Source organism: Protopterus annectens, chromosome 4.part0 (genome assembly GCF_019279795.1).
Source record: "Protopterus annectens isolate FY-2018-M chromosome 4.part0, PAN1.0, whole genome shotgun sequence".
Classification (NCBI taxonomy): Eukaryota; Metazoa; Chordata; order Ceratodontiformes; family Protopteridae; genus Protopterus; species Protopterus annectens.
In genome coordinates this window covers 1,855,089,873-1,855,108,043 of record NC_056733.1, presented here as the reverse complement: position 1 = coordinate 1,855,108,043, position 18,171 = coordinate 1,855,089,873, and the positions used below count along the sequence as shown (strand labels likewise).

At 39.5% G+C, this 18,171-nt stretch overlaps 1 protein-coding gene across 2 annotated transcripts in view; it reads left to right on the top strand.

The window, feature by feature from the left end:
• Positions 1-18,171, top strand: part of LOC122800048 (slit homolog 3 protein-like) — a 2,083,326-nt gene that overhangs the window by 2,053,290 nt on the left and 11,865 nt on the right. For both annotated transcript variants that reach the window (XM_044069531.1, XM_044069532.1), the window contains one exon: positions 13,684-13,838. In XM_044069531.1, the coding sequence (XP_043925466.1) occupies positions 13,684-13,838 (155 nt within the window). The remainder of the gene's footprint in view (positions 1-13,683; positions 13,839-18,171) is intronic.

Below are 18,171 nucleotides of genomic sequence, written 5' to 3'. Positions count from 1 at the left end.
ATATCGCAGGGGTGGACTAACTTGTTCACTTGCCTCATATTCTGGTAAGGGAGGCGGAGGGGCTGACGCTATTACTAAGTTATTGTCCTCCTTATCTAAAAACATTGCTTTTGAATTATTACTCTTTTGTTCCCTTCGGTTTACTTCCTCAATCCACCTGTTTGCATGAGGAATTCCTAATTGACGTTGCTTTTCTACCCGACCTTTAGAATCAGTTTTAAGCTGTTTGACAAGTTTGACAAGCAAGGATTTTTCTAATTTACCATCAAATTCATACTTATTAACCCATTTTGAGTAGTATTTAATATTATCAGCACGCTGTGACTGCAAGTATTTCGAGTTTTTGGTTAACGGCGGATTTTGGGATCTTTTTGTACAATTATTACCCATTTTGTTCTACCCTTTTAATCATTACGTAACTCCTTATTTTTAACGTGGTACCACGGATTTTGTTATAGTCTCTTCAGAATGACTGCCTACCTGCTCTGTTTCCCTGATCTATGACAAGACAGTAATCTTTTTGTCCCTGACTTGTATAAACAAAGTCTTAACAAAATAAATACAAATCTAGCCCCTGATCTAAAACAGAAAAAAATGTAAATTCACTTTACCTGAGCCTTCGTGATTGATCACCTGGTTTGAGTAAACCCGTTCTTCAGTCGCAGATCAGAAAGTGGCTGGCCTATTTTGTATGACAATTCAGTCGGAGGACTTTTCAACTAAGAAGAACGATGTGGTTTCTTCCCCGTATGGTTTCAAGCCACCTGGCATGTCTGATCTGAGGCGAAGTGAGGGTTTCCGGTCCGAAGGACCAATCTGTAAAAGGACAAAACTTCAAATACCAATACACGTAAGGTTCAGTTAAGGCATATTTATTTACTTGCCGCAAGGAGACAAAAACATGCAAATACAAGGATTTGTCTAACTACTAACAGGAAGTATGTTTATTCTTATACTGTTTTACAAGACATGGCCTTCTATGGCTGACGTAATCAAACACAACTTTCAGTATTGTTCTACAGCAGATGTTACTCAGATTTTCTGCTGACATTACTAGATTTGTGAGAAACTTTTGAGAAAAACAACCTGGCCTTGGTGGGCTCTAATTCGTTTACAAGCTTCCATTGTACAGTGTTACATTTCAAGGTACTCTTCTAATTCAGATACAAGCAAATGCTGATTGCAGTTCATATTTTCAAACAGACTTTGTCCTAATTATCTATAGCTTCTACAGCTGTGTATTTTCTCAAAGCACAAACAAAACTTCTTGTCTAAGCTTCATACAAGTAGTATTGTTCTATTCATTATTTTCCTAACATAAGCAGAAATCATCTGCTTCTCAGTAAGTTTCCAAGGAACAAGCAAGATTTTAGCTAACAATACAAGGTCAGAAAGCATCTGCAGTTTGTACAGATTTATGCAGTATGGGATAGAATAAATATGTTAACCCTTTTCAAGCTCTAAATGCACTAAGCATATTACTAATACACACATTAATACATATTTTTCTGACAGCCTCTGAGTCGACAATATGCCACAGAGTATAGCTGGGTTTTTTTTAGATGGTCAGCACAGGTCATCTGCTTTAGGCCTGTGATTCTTTTAGTGAGGTATTTCTGCGGCCTTTCCAGCTGTTGCAGATGTCTTGTGAGATACATACCAAACAGGGCGTTGTACTCTATAATGGGTCTAATGAGGGATGAGTACAGTGGGACAATGACCTCCTTTTTTCTGGATGAAAAGCCCTTAGTGATGAGGCGTGCCACATAGAGGGATTTCCTGACTGTTGTGGCAATGTGGTTATTGAAGGTGAGACCACTGTCCACTTGTGTCCCTAAGTCTCTCATTACACTTTCATTGTTTAGTGTACTGCCACCTATGTGGAAATTCATGGGTACATGTTTTTTTCCCAAAGGGGATAACTATACATTTCTTGGCATTAAGCTTGAGCCCATGGCTCTGGCACCAAGCATCTGTTTCTGCAAGGCCCTTTTGTAGAATATCCACATAATTTGGGGATTCATTAATGGCTCCCAGTTTGCAGTCATCTGTGAGCTTTGTTAGCTAGAGTCCCTAAGTGTTGGCCTGTACTTCACAGAAGTAGATGTCAAACAAGAGCGGTCCCAGGACTGAACCTTGAGGTACTCCACTTGTCACTTGTCTAGAGCTGGATTTGGAGTCGGCTACTTTTACAGTCTGGGATATGTCAGTAAGCCAGTTGGCAACCCATTGAGTGATGTAGGGATTTATGCCCAGCTTAGTAAGTTTATCTATGATTCCAGAGTGGGGGATGGTGTCAGAGGCCTTGGCAAGGTCCAGATTGGCTGTGTGGACCTCCTTACCCTCGTCCACAGCTCTGGAGACTGATTCGAAGAATTCATTCAGGTTCAGGAGACAAGATCGGCCCTTCACGAACCCAAACCAGGTGGGGTCTAGTGTTTGAAGGTTGCCAATGTCTTTGTTTATAAGTTCCATGAAAATGCATTCTATGCCTTTGCAGATCAGGCTTGTCAGACTGATGGGCCAGTAGTTCCCAGGATCCAAGATGGATCCCCCCTTGTGGAGTGGGATAACTGTAGCTGTGTGCCACTCAGTGGACATGAAGCCTGAGGTGAGGCTATGATTAAATATGATACTTAGGTGAGCTGCCAGTTCATTTTGTAGTTCATGTAGTACATAGCCCGGGATGCCTTCTGGTCCCATGGATGCTGTATTCTTAGCTTTGGAGAGTGCGGTTTCTACCTGTGTGGCCGTGATTACAGGAATTTAGCAATCTTTTGGTATTGAGATGGGCCCTTTAGGGGGTGAGAGGGGGGTGAAGTTTGCACTAAATCGATCTGCCAGTATATTGGCAATATCCTTGGGATCAGTATATGTAATGCCATTCTGTTGTAGCTCAGAGCAGATCTGAGCATTGACATTTAGCTTCTTGACATAACTATAGAATGTCTTGTGGTTGTCTTTGGAATCTTTGACAATTTCATTTTCATAACTAGCTTTGGAGGATTTTATGAGGGATCTCAGCTTTTTACTGAGGCTGGTAAGGGAGTTTTTTGCATCCTGGGATTTTCCTCTTTTCTGCAACAGTTTCTTCCTTCTGTTGTATAGTTTGTTTATGGCAGGAGACCACCAGATTGGCTTCCTTTTTTTGGAGGAGAGCGTCTTGGTTCTATTTGGGATGGCAAGATTCATGCACAAGTGGATATGCTTGTACAGTGATTTGTGTAGGATTCAGCAGTCGAACTTTCAGCTCCTGCCTGCATGGGTGTCATGAAGTTTGTCAGTTCTGACTTGAGTAGCATGACAGTGGCTTTGGAGAAGTTTTTTACGGAGATTTCCATACTGGGGGTGGGGGAGGGATGTGGATGCCAAGGGTGGTTTGCTTATGGTCAAATCTGACCAATGAGGGGGTGACCACTGGTGTGGAGCATCTATCTCCCATGCTGGTAATGACCAGGTCTAGGATATTGCAGACCCTGGTGGGACAATGGATTAGTTGATCCAGGGCATTGGAATTTATGAATTCCAAGAACCGTTGGGAAAAGGTGTTGGCACCCAAATAGGTTTCCCAGTTAATGGCATGGTAGTTAGAATCACCCAGTATTAGGGTGTTTGGTTGTATTGTAATATTTTCCAGTATGTTTAGAAAGGTGTAGTGAGAATCTTGGGACATGGTGGGGGATCTGTAGCAAGCAGCAATTTGGATTGCATTCTTACCTAGTGTTAATTGCACCTGGAGAATTTCAGATGCATTGTGTTGGGCAACTAGCCTGGAGGTGTGAATATCCTTGGTGAATATGGACACTTCTCCACCTTTAGTGTTTCAGTCTTGGTTTGGTTTCCGAAAAGTGTGGAGTTGTAGCCTGGTATTGCAGGGGTGCTCTCTGTAGCCTTGAACCGGGTCTCAGTTACTGCACAAATATTGATGTTCTCCATTTTTAGGAGTGCCTCAAGAGAGTGCATTTTGAGATTTAGACTTCTAGCATTGAGTAGCATTACCTTCAGATTTCACATGCTTGTATCTGTTATGGTGATGGTTTTGTCCATTGAACCTTGCCTAAAAAAGGCACTATAGGGGTAGCAAGAGCTTTAGCCAGTAACCTGAATCCCAGGGATGACAGGTGCAGACCATCTCTGGCAAAGCATCATGGTTTGTCAATCATGTCATCCCAGGTAGACAGATACTGGATCCCCTTTGAATAACACCAGAAGCTTAGCCAATTATTGAAGACAATCATTTTGTCCTTATATTTTGGTATCATTCTGGGTGAAGGCAGGATGCTACTCAGGGCTAGGGTCATACCTGCCTGGGCCACATGATACAAGAGCTCTTCCACATCTCTTTTGATGTAGTCCAGAGAGACATCTCAAATCATTCACTCCAACATGGACAATGACATTGTCATATTTGTACTTTTTGTGGAGGGACTTGAGTGCATGCGTTATGTGGCTGATCCTGGCACCTGACAGGCAGCTGACCATAATTTTCTCCTTGTTCAGCCTTGTGAGTGGGACATCAGTGTGCCTGATTATAGAGTCACCTATGACTAAAGTGTTGGGTACGTTGTCTTGCCTTAGGGGCTGTTGTTAAGTAGCACACTGGTGTTGTGAGCTATGTGTCACTTTGGTTTTGACTGGTGTTTGTGTTTCAGCTTCGGAGGTCCTTGTTGCTTGGGCAGGTTAATGTTAAGGGCTTCCACATATGTGGGTTTTGTGTTGCTATCTGTGGTTGTTGATGGTGTGGGTTTAGAAGGGCTGTGTGTTGCTTTAGGTGTGGTACAGGTGTTAACCTTCTCCTCTTGACTGTCTAGCAAAATCTTGGATGGAGAGAGCTTTGCTTCCAGTTTGGCTATGTAAGTGCATCTCTCACAGGTTGTAGTGTTGGTTGGTAGGAGTAGAGGGTTCTCTGTTTACATGACACTGTTGCTGCATTGCCCCAGTATGCCCAGATTCACCAGGTGGACAGGAGAAATCACTGGAAGCTGATCCTTGGACATGCCTGTTTAGGTGTTTTTTTTTTATAAAGTACAAGAGCTGTTTTCCCTTACCTTTGCAAGGTACTTTGCAATTATAGGCTGTTTAGCTCTTTCTGGTATACATATTACTAGTGCCATTAAAAATAAATGACAATCTCACTTCAGATGATTTCTCTGATGAAGTCTACCAAACTGGCAGGGTAGACGAAAAGTGCTTCACTTTTCATTTAGAATAAAGCTTTCTGGATTATTTATTTGTGCACCGGAGCCGTTATTTTACTTATTTTGCTCGTTTGGTCCGTGTTGTTGCTTAGTCTATAAAATAGTTCAGTCAGGCCAAATTAATACAATGCAGAATGCTGAAAGGTTAAAATGCAAAGAAAATATACTTATCAATCAGCGATATATTCCCAGATTGTTTAGGGATCACACACCAGCAGTTTCCAACAGTGTATAAAGGAATTTACAACAGAAACTATTTTTAAATCAGCAAGCCTTGAAGCTCTCAGATAACACTAAGCTGTTAGAACAGTTTTATAAACTCCACCTCAGGAATAGGGGGGAGTTTCAGGACAGATGAGAAGCAGAAAACAATGCCAGAAAATATATACAATATTTCAGTCAGGCTACAAAATAGTTCAGTCAGGCCAAATGAATACAATGCAGAACTCTGAAAGGTTAAAATGCAAAGTAAATATACTTATCAATCAGCGATGTATTCCTAGATTGTTTGGGGATCACACACCAGCAGTTTCCAACAGTGTATATACTTGTGTATATATTGTGTTTTTTTTTATAATGTCAGGTACAAGTGAAGAATGTCAAGTTGTTGAGAATATAGAGCTTGTCATGAGTTTATTGGCTCCAGTAATTAGTCAATACCAAAACACAATCACTTTTGTAGTCATATGTGCTCATCCCAAAACCACAACACATTTTTTGTGTTCCGTGGACAGACCCCTGACTGTGACCTAAAATACTTGGGTACATTTAGCAGACCCAGTCTCAGAGGAGTCTGCTGGGGTAGGGGGCAATTTGGAACGTGGATTTTTGAAAGTTTCCATTGTCTATCCTCAGGGTAGAGAAGAAATTCCTCAATGGAGACTAAGGACTATTTTCTTACTGCATGGGTTGACTAACATACCAACAGATCCCCTGCAGACAAATTCTGCTCTTATGTCATTGCATGATGACCCTTTTGCAAGACTGGTCCAAACAGACAAAATACCTCATGATGGCATTACCTCAGAGCTAAGGTATACTGAGTTACCCTCATCTCCTCTTTTCCAGCACCCCAAAGATTGCATACTATTATCAACATCCTATGGGGAGCTGTCCATGGAAGTGCCAGTCAAGTATCAATGGATTCTGAAGACTCTTGAGAATAAACGCAGACCCCAGGACTTGGCAGATAGCAAACAGCAGGAAGGGAACCAAAACAAAGGAAGAATAAATAAGTCTTTACCAAATGGTATATATAAAGCTAACTCCTTTAATTTCAAGCGTAAAGATCAGGCCCAGAAGTATTTCTGATGCATTGGTTAGAACCTTGCACACTACTTGGCTAAAGTTGTGGTGGTACCTTTAGTTACCATGGATAAGAAGTAAAATTATTCTTCATTGCTGTCAGTTAAATAATGTTTGTGGTTATATTTGTTCTGGGCACTCTGTATAATAAACAAGTGTATGTGATGGAAACCCTTTTCTGATTAATATCTTAGGTGAAGCCCCATCCTTTGTTTATAGGAAGACAAGAACATTAGAAGTTTTGTTGAATTTAAACCTAGACCATATGAGAGAAACACTAAAAGATGTGAAACTAATTGTACATTTTGTATATTTATACAGCAAGGTGATAGTTTTTATTGCCCTTATTTAAAGAAATTCATTAAGACCAGTGCAGGGGGTGACTGTAACACTACAAAAGTAATTTACAAGGCACAGTGCAATGAATGTGATGCATTCTATGTGGCCAAGACTGAAAATAAACTTAAGCGTAGGATTTCATGTCATCTGTCAGAAATCTGCTCTGGATGTAAAAAATAATGCACTAGCCAAACACCTTTCTCTTCATAAAAGATATACAGGTTTTAAGTTCCAGATCCTGGATTGCATGGTCATGGGTGATCTTGAAGGAGACATCCTGAATATTCTGGAGAAACATGAACTCATGTAGCAATTAAAGCTGAACTATTTTAGGAAGCCTCGACTAAACTACGACTGTTCAATTAAAAGTGTACTGGAACTTAGAAAATTGCCACATTGTTTACATGACTAATTTTATTTTATTTTATTTTACCAGTTGGTTTTAAATACCATGTTAAATAAGTTTTAATTTATATATTTATATAAATTTTGTATATTTTGTTTTCCATCATCATACATTTTTTCTTATTATTTTTTCTTTTTCTTGTTCTCTTTTTTCCACTTTATTCAAAATTATATGTAATAACAATACTAACTAATTATACAATAATAGTTTATAGGTAGTTTTTAGGGTTCTTGTACACAGACCTACGAAAGTGATCTTTAACAATAAATTATGAAAATAGAATATGATTTTTACAATTGATTTGTAATTTAATTTTTTCTCTATAAAAACATTTTCAATGGTACAGTTCAGAGTATGTTGCATTTTCTGAGAAGTGAACATTTTCTCTTCAACAATCTGTACTGCACACAGTTAATCAGGGTAATAAGCTTATTTCCATACTACAAAGCACATTTTGCATATATAGTATGCAAGGTGACATATTGGTGGACTTTTGCCCTTGGATGTCAACTACAAAATCGTTTGCTGTCAAGAGTCATTTCTGGCATCAGATAGGTTTATAGATTGCTGTCTGCACCAAAGCTGCAAGTGACAGTGTGCGACACTAGTTAGAAATATTCTGCGGCCTTCTGTATTGATCAGGTCTGAGTTGTGCATTAGGAGGGACAGCTCATTACCATAAGATTAATGGGTTTATACTGGCGTGCAGCAGAAGGTACAGCTGGAGGAATGTAGCAACTGAGTATAATGCCCTTTTCAAAATGGCATTGTAATCTCATATTAATACAGGTGGGACATCAGAAATGGGATTAACATGCTGCTTGATAGACAAAGAAGATTAGAATTACTGTAGAAAGTGGAATCCAAAAATTAGTTCCTTTTGAATTTTCACGTGTCCACATTAAAATAATAAGCAAAACCAAAGACTTTCTTTTTTTTCTGTGTGTGTGTGTTTGTGTGTATATGTGTATATGTGTGTGTGTGTATTCTGTATACTGATCTTCAGCTGAAACGGTATATGTGGGGATTACAGACATTTAAAAATGCTAAGTACCAAACATTTTGCAACATTCAGATGACCGCTTTCCTGGTTTTATTTTCAGTGAATGTGATCTAGTCACAACTAATGTATATTGCCACATACAGAAACATATATACATAGTCACAGTATAGTAGTAAGTAGTCTTCTTTCGGCTTTTCCCGGTTAGGGGTCGCCACAGTGGAACTCCGGTGCGCTAATGATTGGTAGTTGATTTTTACGTGCTGAGTTACCAGCCCTGATGCACAACCTTCAACGAAGATACTCCCATTCATGCATGTCTCCACGCAGAAGACGCTCTAGCTGAGAATCGAACTAGACAGCATCTTACTGTTAGGCGACAACGCTATCGCAGCACCACCACCGCGGGATACATAGTCACAGTTTAGTGTTTGAGACATTTTTGTTTATGTAATTCTGGCCACTGATAAAGATTCAAATAGCACCAGCTGACACAAAGGCAAGAAGAAAGAATTTTGTACTCTTAGTCCTGTTACACTACTGTAAAGTTTCAGTTAATTTATAAATTTATGTGATTTAAGATAAGCTTACATGCCATTATTTGCAGGAAGTCTGTGTCAGACATGTGACGGACAAGGAGAAGGTATACATAGCATGAATACAAAGTGGGGTACCACAAGCATTTCTAAAGTATAGGTTTTGTGGGATTTAGTGATTTTTCAGTGTAAGATTTATTAAGAAAAGTTCCTAGTATATGCTAATAACAACATTAATTTGCAGTTGAGGGCATATATTATTTCACATTTCTTAATTACATACATTACTGGAATGTCAGTCAGTTTAAATCCACTGGAACTGATTTCCAAAAGACTTGCTCTCAGAGTAAGTGACCTACTCCGAGAGCTGGTTTTTTGGAATTGGTTCCCTGTTGTTAGCCTATTTATAGATAGGCCTAACACTGAAGCAAGCCACTTACAGCAAGAATAAGTCCATCAGAATCAGGACAGGCTTGTACTGCAGTAAGTTACACTGAGAGCAAGTCTTTTGGAATCGGGCCCACTGTCTTTTACTGGCAAAACAGAAATAAGAGTGGGCTGCCCCTTTCAGACAAAACATACACACTGTATAAATACATAGTGCAGAAACTCAGGTCCGGTGCTAAAAGATGTGATTCTAAAATAGAATTACATGCCTGCATCTTGGTATTCTGTGTGTAATGGTTTGATGTGATTGGTGCACAGAGAAGTAGCACAGCACTCTATTCATTTTTCTGTGGTTCTCCTATATTCCTACTGATCAGCAAAGCCCCTCCCACTACAGTTGAACCTGTCTATTTCCCCATTTGGAGGATTTCCATCCTAGAGGTGAGGGATTATTAGATGGAGCCATTATACAGGAGCCATGGAGGTTGTTTGTGCTGATGCCTATGTGTAGCACTGGAGACTATGAGGCCTTATTCATGCCCCTTGGAAGCTGACATGGATAATATCACTAGCAGGGTCTGCTACACTCTCCATTTGCATGTACATGTACATGTATGTGCTTCCAAACACACTGTCCAATGAAGGTGACCATCCCAAACCAATTTCTTCAGTTTTTTTCCCATTGTGCTGTCCACAAGCTTTTACTTCCTGGTGATAAAACTGGCTGACCTATAACACCCCTTTCCACTCAGTATAGGTGAACTAGCATTGGAAACTCACTTCTATTCTTCCCACTTGACTCTATCAGCACCTGAATTGTTATTTAAACTTGGATCATCTGGGGTCCATAGTGATTTATACCTCTATATCATGGAGTCAGGCTGCACTCCAGTCATTTCCAAAGAGCACAGTGAGTGGTGTTGGTAATAAGTCCAGTGCCTGTGGGTGTCTGAATTCAAAGGTTATTATAAGCCTTGGGTTTCAGGAGACCACTGAGAAGTCTAAGACAATTCCCCAATTAACTTGGAGCATTGTCTAAGTGACTTGCTCAAAATCATACAGGAAGCAAATATAGGATGAAGTAATCAAAAACTGGAATAATGTAAACTAGTTGCAAACACTTCATAGCTTTAATCCTCTGTGATAACTGCCATATGGGTGATGCTTCAGTGCAGGATGGGTAGAGGGGATACAACAGGGCAGCTCTATGCATCCTTCATTGATCTATAATTGTAAAGTTGATGTAGAGGGAAACTGGGCACACAGCATTTCAGTACAATGCATCATATATAGTAGTAGGTACTGTGGACTCATGGGACCTAGCCTGTACAATATGGTACACAACAGTACAACCCTGTATGTTCTATAGAACAACAGTACTTATCATAGGGTACATATTGCCTAGAAAAACAATAGTACAGCCCTTTGTGCTCTGTCTTACAGTATTGCACAAGGCATCATGGGGTTTGTACTACATAGAGTACACTGTAAAGGAACACAGTGCCTTCTGTCCTACTGCAAGGTTATATTTAACTTGCAGTACATGTTAATAGAATGACCTGTACCTTTTCTTACAGTTTTGCATGTGTCATGGTACTGTAAGTGTCTATAACCATGTAACACTAAGTGTCTAATTGTGCAGTGCTGCACTGTGTGCCCTAACAGTCCTGCACTAGGAGCTTGGGAAATGGTATATTTTGACCAACATTATAGTTTTGCATTGTGTGTTCTGCCTTACAGCAGTGAGATAGGTACTTAGATCACAGCACTTTGCATATGAAGAGCAGTGTACAATGTATCCTGTTCTACAGTATAGCGTAGTTGTGTGTACCACTATCTTTCAGTCTTGAACTGACTGCTTGGAGCATGGTACTGTAAGTGTGCAGAGCAGTGTATCAAGCTGCATCCTGTTGTACAGTGATGCATGTTGTACTAGTTGTCTGGGGAAAAATACTGTAAGTGTGCCCAGCAATGTAACAGTTTGCATCCTGCTATACATCAATGCACTATGTACTCTGTCTTACTTACTTTACTTGGGGCATGGTTCTTTAATTGCTCACAGCAGTGTAACATTGTACAATAAACAGCAAAACAGTGCACTTTCTGCTCTGTCTTACAACAGTACTGTAAGTGTGCACAGCAGTAGAACTCTGCATTCCAGTGTACTGTGTTGCACTGTGTGTTGTTTCTTTCAGTAGCACAGTTGCTACTTGGAGCATAGTACTGAGTGTTGCACAAAAATGTAACATTGTGTAGAATGCTGTACTGTGCATCATATCATGTTCTGTCTTACAGTAATGCTCTTGGTGCTTCAGGCACAGCACTGTAAATGGGCAAAGCAATATAATATAGCTATATGCTGTGTCTTAGAATACTGCATTAGCTACTAAAGGCTTTTTACCATAAGATGTATAACACTGTACATCCTGTTTACAGTGGCACACTGTATACTCTGTCTTATGGCAGTGCACTTGAAGCATGTTTCTCTAAGTGTCCACAGCAGTATACCACTGTCTAGCCCACTGTACAGTGGCACAGTGTCACTCCGCACTCTGTCTTACAGCAGTGCACTTGGAGAATGGTTCTTTCTTTAAATGTTCAAAGCAGTGTGCCACTATGTAACCCACTGTACACTGGCACACTGTGTACTCTCTTACAGCAGTGCACTTGGAGCATGGTTCTCTAAGTGTCCGTCCACAGTGGTATACTGCTTAGTAACCCACTGTGCAGTGTACTCTCTTACAGCAGTGCACTTGGAGCATGGTTCTCTAAGTGTCCACAGAAGTATACCACTGTGTAACTCACTGTACAGTGGCACACTGTGTACTGTCTTGCAGTAGTGCACTTGGAGCATGGTTCCCTAAGTATCCACAGTGGTATGCCACTGTGTAACCCACTGTACAGTGGCACACTGTGTACTCTGTCCTAAAGCAGTGCACTTGAAGAATGGTTCTCTAAGTGTCAACAGCAGTATACCACTGTGTAACCCACTGTACAGTGGCACACTGTGTACTCTCTTACAGTAGTGCACTTGGAGCATGGTTCTTTCTCTAAATGTTCAAAGCAGTGTACCACTGTGTAACCCACTGTACAGTAGTGCACTGAGTGTTCTGTTTTACAGTAGTGCATCAGCTGTTTGCATGGTACTGTGAGCGTGCACAACAGTGTGACACTATGCATCCTCATACATAGTATTGTACTGTATGCTGTGCATCACAGCAGTGTATTAAGTGCTTAGAGCATCAAAAATATATAAAAGATAACTCATTGTTTTGTATCACAACCAAATAAATGTGGAAACTCTATTTTAGGCTCAGGTATGAAGTTATTGTTTTCCATAATTTGCTAAACCAAGTGTAGCAGTAAAAAGTTAATAAAACCGTTAACATGAGCTTTCTGAAAAATACAAAATTCAAAACTCTAATGTCTGGCATTGTCGACTGACTATAATCCTTATCGATTTATCAAAAAATCTAATATTTATGATGGATAGGGGAAAAATTATTATATAAAATCAGGAACATTCTGCAAAATTCTAGACAGTTGAGAGGTATGTACCAGGCAAGCAAATTGAGAGGAAGCCTTGGGACAGCTATTCCTAGGTGCTGGTGTCCTGCACAATGAGCTGGGGAATGTTACTGGACATAGGGGAGTCTTGTTCAATCTGTCCAGCTTCTCAGCATTGATGGCCTCAGCAGAACAGATAGTTAAGAAAATAAAAGGCTGGATGGCTGAAACATATACAGCTGGTAACTGTATGACCGAGAAATTACAGTTTGCATATCAGTTTCCCAAACTGTAAATGGCTGCAGAAGAAGAATACTCTGGCATGCCTTGCATAAAGAATTAACTGTGAATGAATTTACTTCCATTGAAATACACTCCAGATTCAGCAGTCTCTATTTATCTCTCTATGTATCTATTTATAGTTTTTAATTTCTTATATACAACTTTGCAGTGGCTTTGTTTATAATTACTTATTAATTTACTTCATTAATGCGTGTACACTTGTAATTATTTGTAATTATTAAATTGATACCTAATATTGTCCAATTACCAGTCTAAACTTTCACACCTCAGGTACACCCTGACTTTAAACATATTCTGGTTTGAACTTAATCATGTTGTTCTATGTGGTTTCGGAAATCCTAAGAATATCAAGCTGCTAAGTATAATTATACCAAATTCTACTCCCTGCTCTAGTCTGGAATCATCTGGTGTATTTAATTGCATAGAACACGAGCCACGAATTTTGTGGACTTTCATAATTCTTTCCACTGCTTATCAGTTCTATTACCAAAACATAAAGAAGTACTAAAAGTTACATTATCCCCTAATTTTGGCACACCAGCCTTTCACACTGTCTCATAAGGTTCCCATCTAAAGAGAAGATGCTTTTTTATAAAATGTGTAACTGTGGTGTTCTCTCAGTTTGAGATGTCTATTTTTATATAATGTGCAATTGTGGTGTTACCCCTAATAACCTTCCCTATCTTACTTGTGTTTTTTCAGCACTGAGACCATCAATGATGGGCAGTTTCACACAGTGGAGTTGGTAATGCTGAACCAGACACTTACTCTTGTTGTGGATAAAGGAATCCCAAAGAGCCTAGGAAAACTGCAAAAACAGCCCATTCTTGGCCTAAATACACCTCTTTATATCGGAGGTAAACTAACATTTTTTAATTCAAATGTAAAAAGGCAAAAAAAGTTTACATTTTGTGCTCTTAGTATAACTGTTTTGTGTGTGTGGGCAGCATGCCTCAATGATTCTTCCAGATGTTTATCTTTTTCAGTGACTAATATTCCTTGAAGATTAAAAAATGTGGTCATTTTCAACATGTGAAAATGGTAATCTGAATACTAAGATAATGGTATGGAGTGGGATTCTCTGCAGTTTTAATGACCTGGTTGATGTAACAGTCCGAACTGTTTAAGACTGGAAGAAATGATGAGTGCCAGTGCTCAGCTTGCCTTTTTATGTGGAGGGCATGTGAGTTTACCCTGCCTAAATTTATATAAGTGACATAACATGCCAATGGGTGAGAGAGTGGGGGTACAGCCACAGCTGCATCCTAAATAACAATGGGAAGGGCATTTGGAAACTCATTTAAAAAGCTCATAGTGTGAGCCATTAGGGGTCTACCACCCCATTTATACCCCGTAGGAAAAAAATGACACAAATGACTGTCAGATTGCTATGCTTGATTTCAGTGTGTGAGGGGACAGCAACAACAACAAAAATAAATATCAAGTTATAAGAAAAGCCTTAAGTATAAAATACTTTATGCAGATGAAAAGAAAAAAAATTATCAGATGCAACAGTTCATTAAAAATATTATGAATGAATGAGTTATTACTTACATCATGCAGAGAACAGCTGAAGAAAGAAGCAGCAAAGCATTATTCGTAAAACCAGTCAGAAAATATGATTCGATTTCAAGCAAATGATCACAGACTTTTAGTGCATTCTAGATTCAGAATCACACAATTTTAGGAAACGGATGTGCCCTTCTCTCACAGGGTCTACAGCCACAGAGTTAAAGACTTTATTTATATAACTAGAGAATATGTGAAATGACGCAACACCCCTTTACAAGTTTCTAGGTCAGTACTAGGCTAGCTGCCCTTGAAGGCCATTTTAAGCCTAGCCAGCTTCCCTTTTTGTTCTAAGTAACCTATCCCATTTGGTTATAGATTGGTCTTGCCCATCTCATGGTCAATAATTATATATTATCCCTAATGATACCTGGAATTATACCATAGATAATTTGAGGGGACCCATACATGTGATAAATCATTTAGGAACTGCTTCTGTCCATTAGTAGTACAGGGGACAGTTTTGGGGTAAATTGTCTGTTTCCCATCCATATTTTTAAGTTTCACTTGAATACAGATAGGGATAAGCTTTGTTGTATGTGGATAGGGAGAGAGTCTGTTCTACAGCAGTGGTATCTTCTGCAAAATATATCTGTCCCTCCAAACCATTCTGTTAATGTTGCAGAAGAGGTTTAGATCCATCGACAAAGTATTTCTGCTGCCATTTGACTTGCTGATGTGCAATAAATCCATCAGTAATGGGTCAGAGGATGCCATGTGTACCAGACACAGGTCATCTTTTAGCAGTCTGCAGGATTCTGAGTATGGTGACAGGGCTTTGAGTTGGTCCATGTAGGACATGTTGTGTAGGCTTTGTATTCTTTTAGTGAGATATGTGGTGGGTGTTCCAGTTGTTGCATGTGTCTGGACAGATATTTGCCAAATGGGACATAATATCAATGATTGGCCTAATGAGGGCTGAGTAGAAGGAGCCAATGATGCTCCTAAATCTAGACACAATTTGTTTGTTTATAAGTTGTGCAATATAGAAGAACATTCTTACAACAATAGACATGTTGGTCAAAAGTTAAGTTAATGTCCACATACGTTCCAAACTCCTGAACAACTAGGTCAACTCTTAGAGGCATAGTGTCAGTATGGTAGATGACTTCCCAAAGGATACAGTAATGCATTTTTTGGCATTTAGTTTCAGTCCATGATTTTGGTACCAGTTATTTATTTGGGAGAAACCTTCCTACAGGATTGGTAAGTCATTTGAGTATTTAGTGAATGCTCCAAGCTTGCAGTCATCTGCAAACTTAATCAGCAAAAGCTGTTTGATATTGTCTTTTACTTCAGAAAAGTAGATTTCAAAAAGGAGACATCCCAACACAGAACATTGGGGGACTCCACTGGTGACTGGTCTCTTTGTGGAGGTAAGCTCCCCTATTTTGATTATCTGCATCCTATCTGTGAGCCAGTCGGCAATTTAGTGGGTGACAGAAGGATTTATTCCCAGTTTAGCTTTTCTGCTATGCCTGCCTGGGGAATTGTGTTAAAAGCTTTGGCCAGGCATAGGTATGCTTTGTGTACTGTTTTCCCTTCATCCATTGCTTTGGTGACTTTTTTCAAAAAATATCCACCAGGGTGAGTAAGCATGACCTGGCCTTGACAAATCTCAGCTGTGACAGATCCAGTGTTTAGAGGTTCCCTGTGTCCTGACTGTTTAATTCCATGATATGTCTTTCCATGGCTTTGCATTTGAGGCTGGTCAGACTTACGGGTCTGTAATTGCCTGGGTCGGTGGAAGGTCCTCCCATATGCAATTGACTGGTTGGCCATGTGTTGCCGAATTGGCTTCCCACTACAAGAATGCTTGTTTTCCATTTTTGTCCTAATCCTTCATTTTACTAATTAAACAAATGTCAATGTTTATTTTATTGCTTAATGCATGACCATGATTACAGAAAATATCTGTGGAATACAAACATGATGAACGACTTTATAGAACTTGTAGTTCACTGAGTAAAGGTTTACTGTTTGCATTTCTTTGCCTTTCTTTACTGTGACAGTCTGACCTGGCAAATCCCGTTTTCAGCAGCAGAACTTAAAGTAAAAAATATATAGTATGACTTTACTAACAGAAAACTTCGATCTATATTACAGCATCAAAAAAGTCGTTTACCAAATGGCTTTATAATCTAAAACGCTGGTAGTAGAAGTCCCTTTTGTGGGGGTCTGTGCACGATTCTAGTCACTTGGAAAGATTACACTAAGTGTACATATAGGCTACAATTTGTAGTAACCTTTATGAAACCCTGTCAGTATTTAAAGCTGTAAGAATATCAGTAGGAAAACTAAAATTAGGAGGAAGAAAGTGTGCATTATATTTGGTTTTATGAACCATGTCTATGTGATCTGTTCCTCATAACAGTGTACACTTAGTGTAGGCTTTATTGAATCTGGTCCTGTGTCCTTCCATATCACTGTTGCAGTATTCATAACCTAAAGGATCTCCTGCCAAGGATAGCCCAGTGTCTGGCAAGGATACTAAAGCTTTTAGTACATATAGGTGCTGTACTCGCACGCATGCTCCCTACGCAAGGTGTAGGACATAAAAGTGACATATGGACACACTTACCCAGAATTCCTTTCTTTGGTGCTGGATAGCAAGCTGTGGTTCAGATAAGTGCCTCACTGTGATATTTCCTTATCTTTCTTTTTTATTTAGTACTGGTTGGGTTCATTTCATCCCAAAAGGGAAAATGTTAGCATGGTAGGCAAATTTTCCATAAAGGCTCATGAACAGCCCTCATTATTTGATTATTTTTAAACATTGTCTTAGCTGCTCTATATAAATTCATTTTGATGCCATTTGCAACTTGAAATAAGTTAATGAGTAACTGTGGTTACTTATAGGGCATAATGACCACTGGGAGACAAATTAGGATTTCTTGCTCTTATGTTGAGCAGTTCCCAGCTCTGCATGATAAATGTCTTCCAACACTTGCCAAAACTGATCCATTTGCAGAGCAGAAGTTCTTCTCCACAGCCTTGTTACGTTTTTTTTTGGCTGCTAAAGTCATTATACCAAGAAGGCATGACTATCTGGTCATGGGTGGTAATCCAAACAATGCTAAGTATATTTCGCTCAGTGTCTTTTGTAGCTTAAACCTTGTCCACCTCCCACCAGAATGTTGACCAGAAGTCCAAAAGTTCAGGAGAATCCCAAATTATGTGGACCCACATCTGTGCTGAGGGATGAGTCAAACAACACCAGCATTAGGGTTGCTTCATTTTGCTGCTTGCAAGGATGCTAAAGGAAGCAGAAACAAATAACGCAAACACTTCTACGCAAACATTTTCCATTTAAGGGACACTGGGTATGAAAGGGAACTTTAAAATATTAGCAAATTGTCCATAAGTCAGTTTGATTGCTCTGTGTTGTAGGATCCGTTCCTTAATTCCACAGGTAGGATCGTCTGGCTTCTTTTCACAGTCTTCACTATAATCCCCCATTCCCACCATTAATTTATGTCCATTATTTTTGAAGTAGTCTGAACATTGTTGCCCTGATTTACCATCCTCCCCCAGCTGAGTAATGATATCTTCCCTAAGTCTTTCATGGCTCATACTGCCTCAGTCCTTCTTCTCACTGGCCGATACTCTATTTCCCATAGC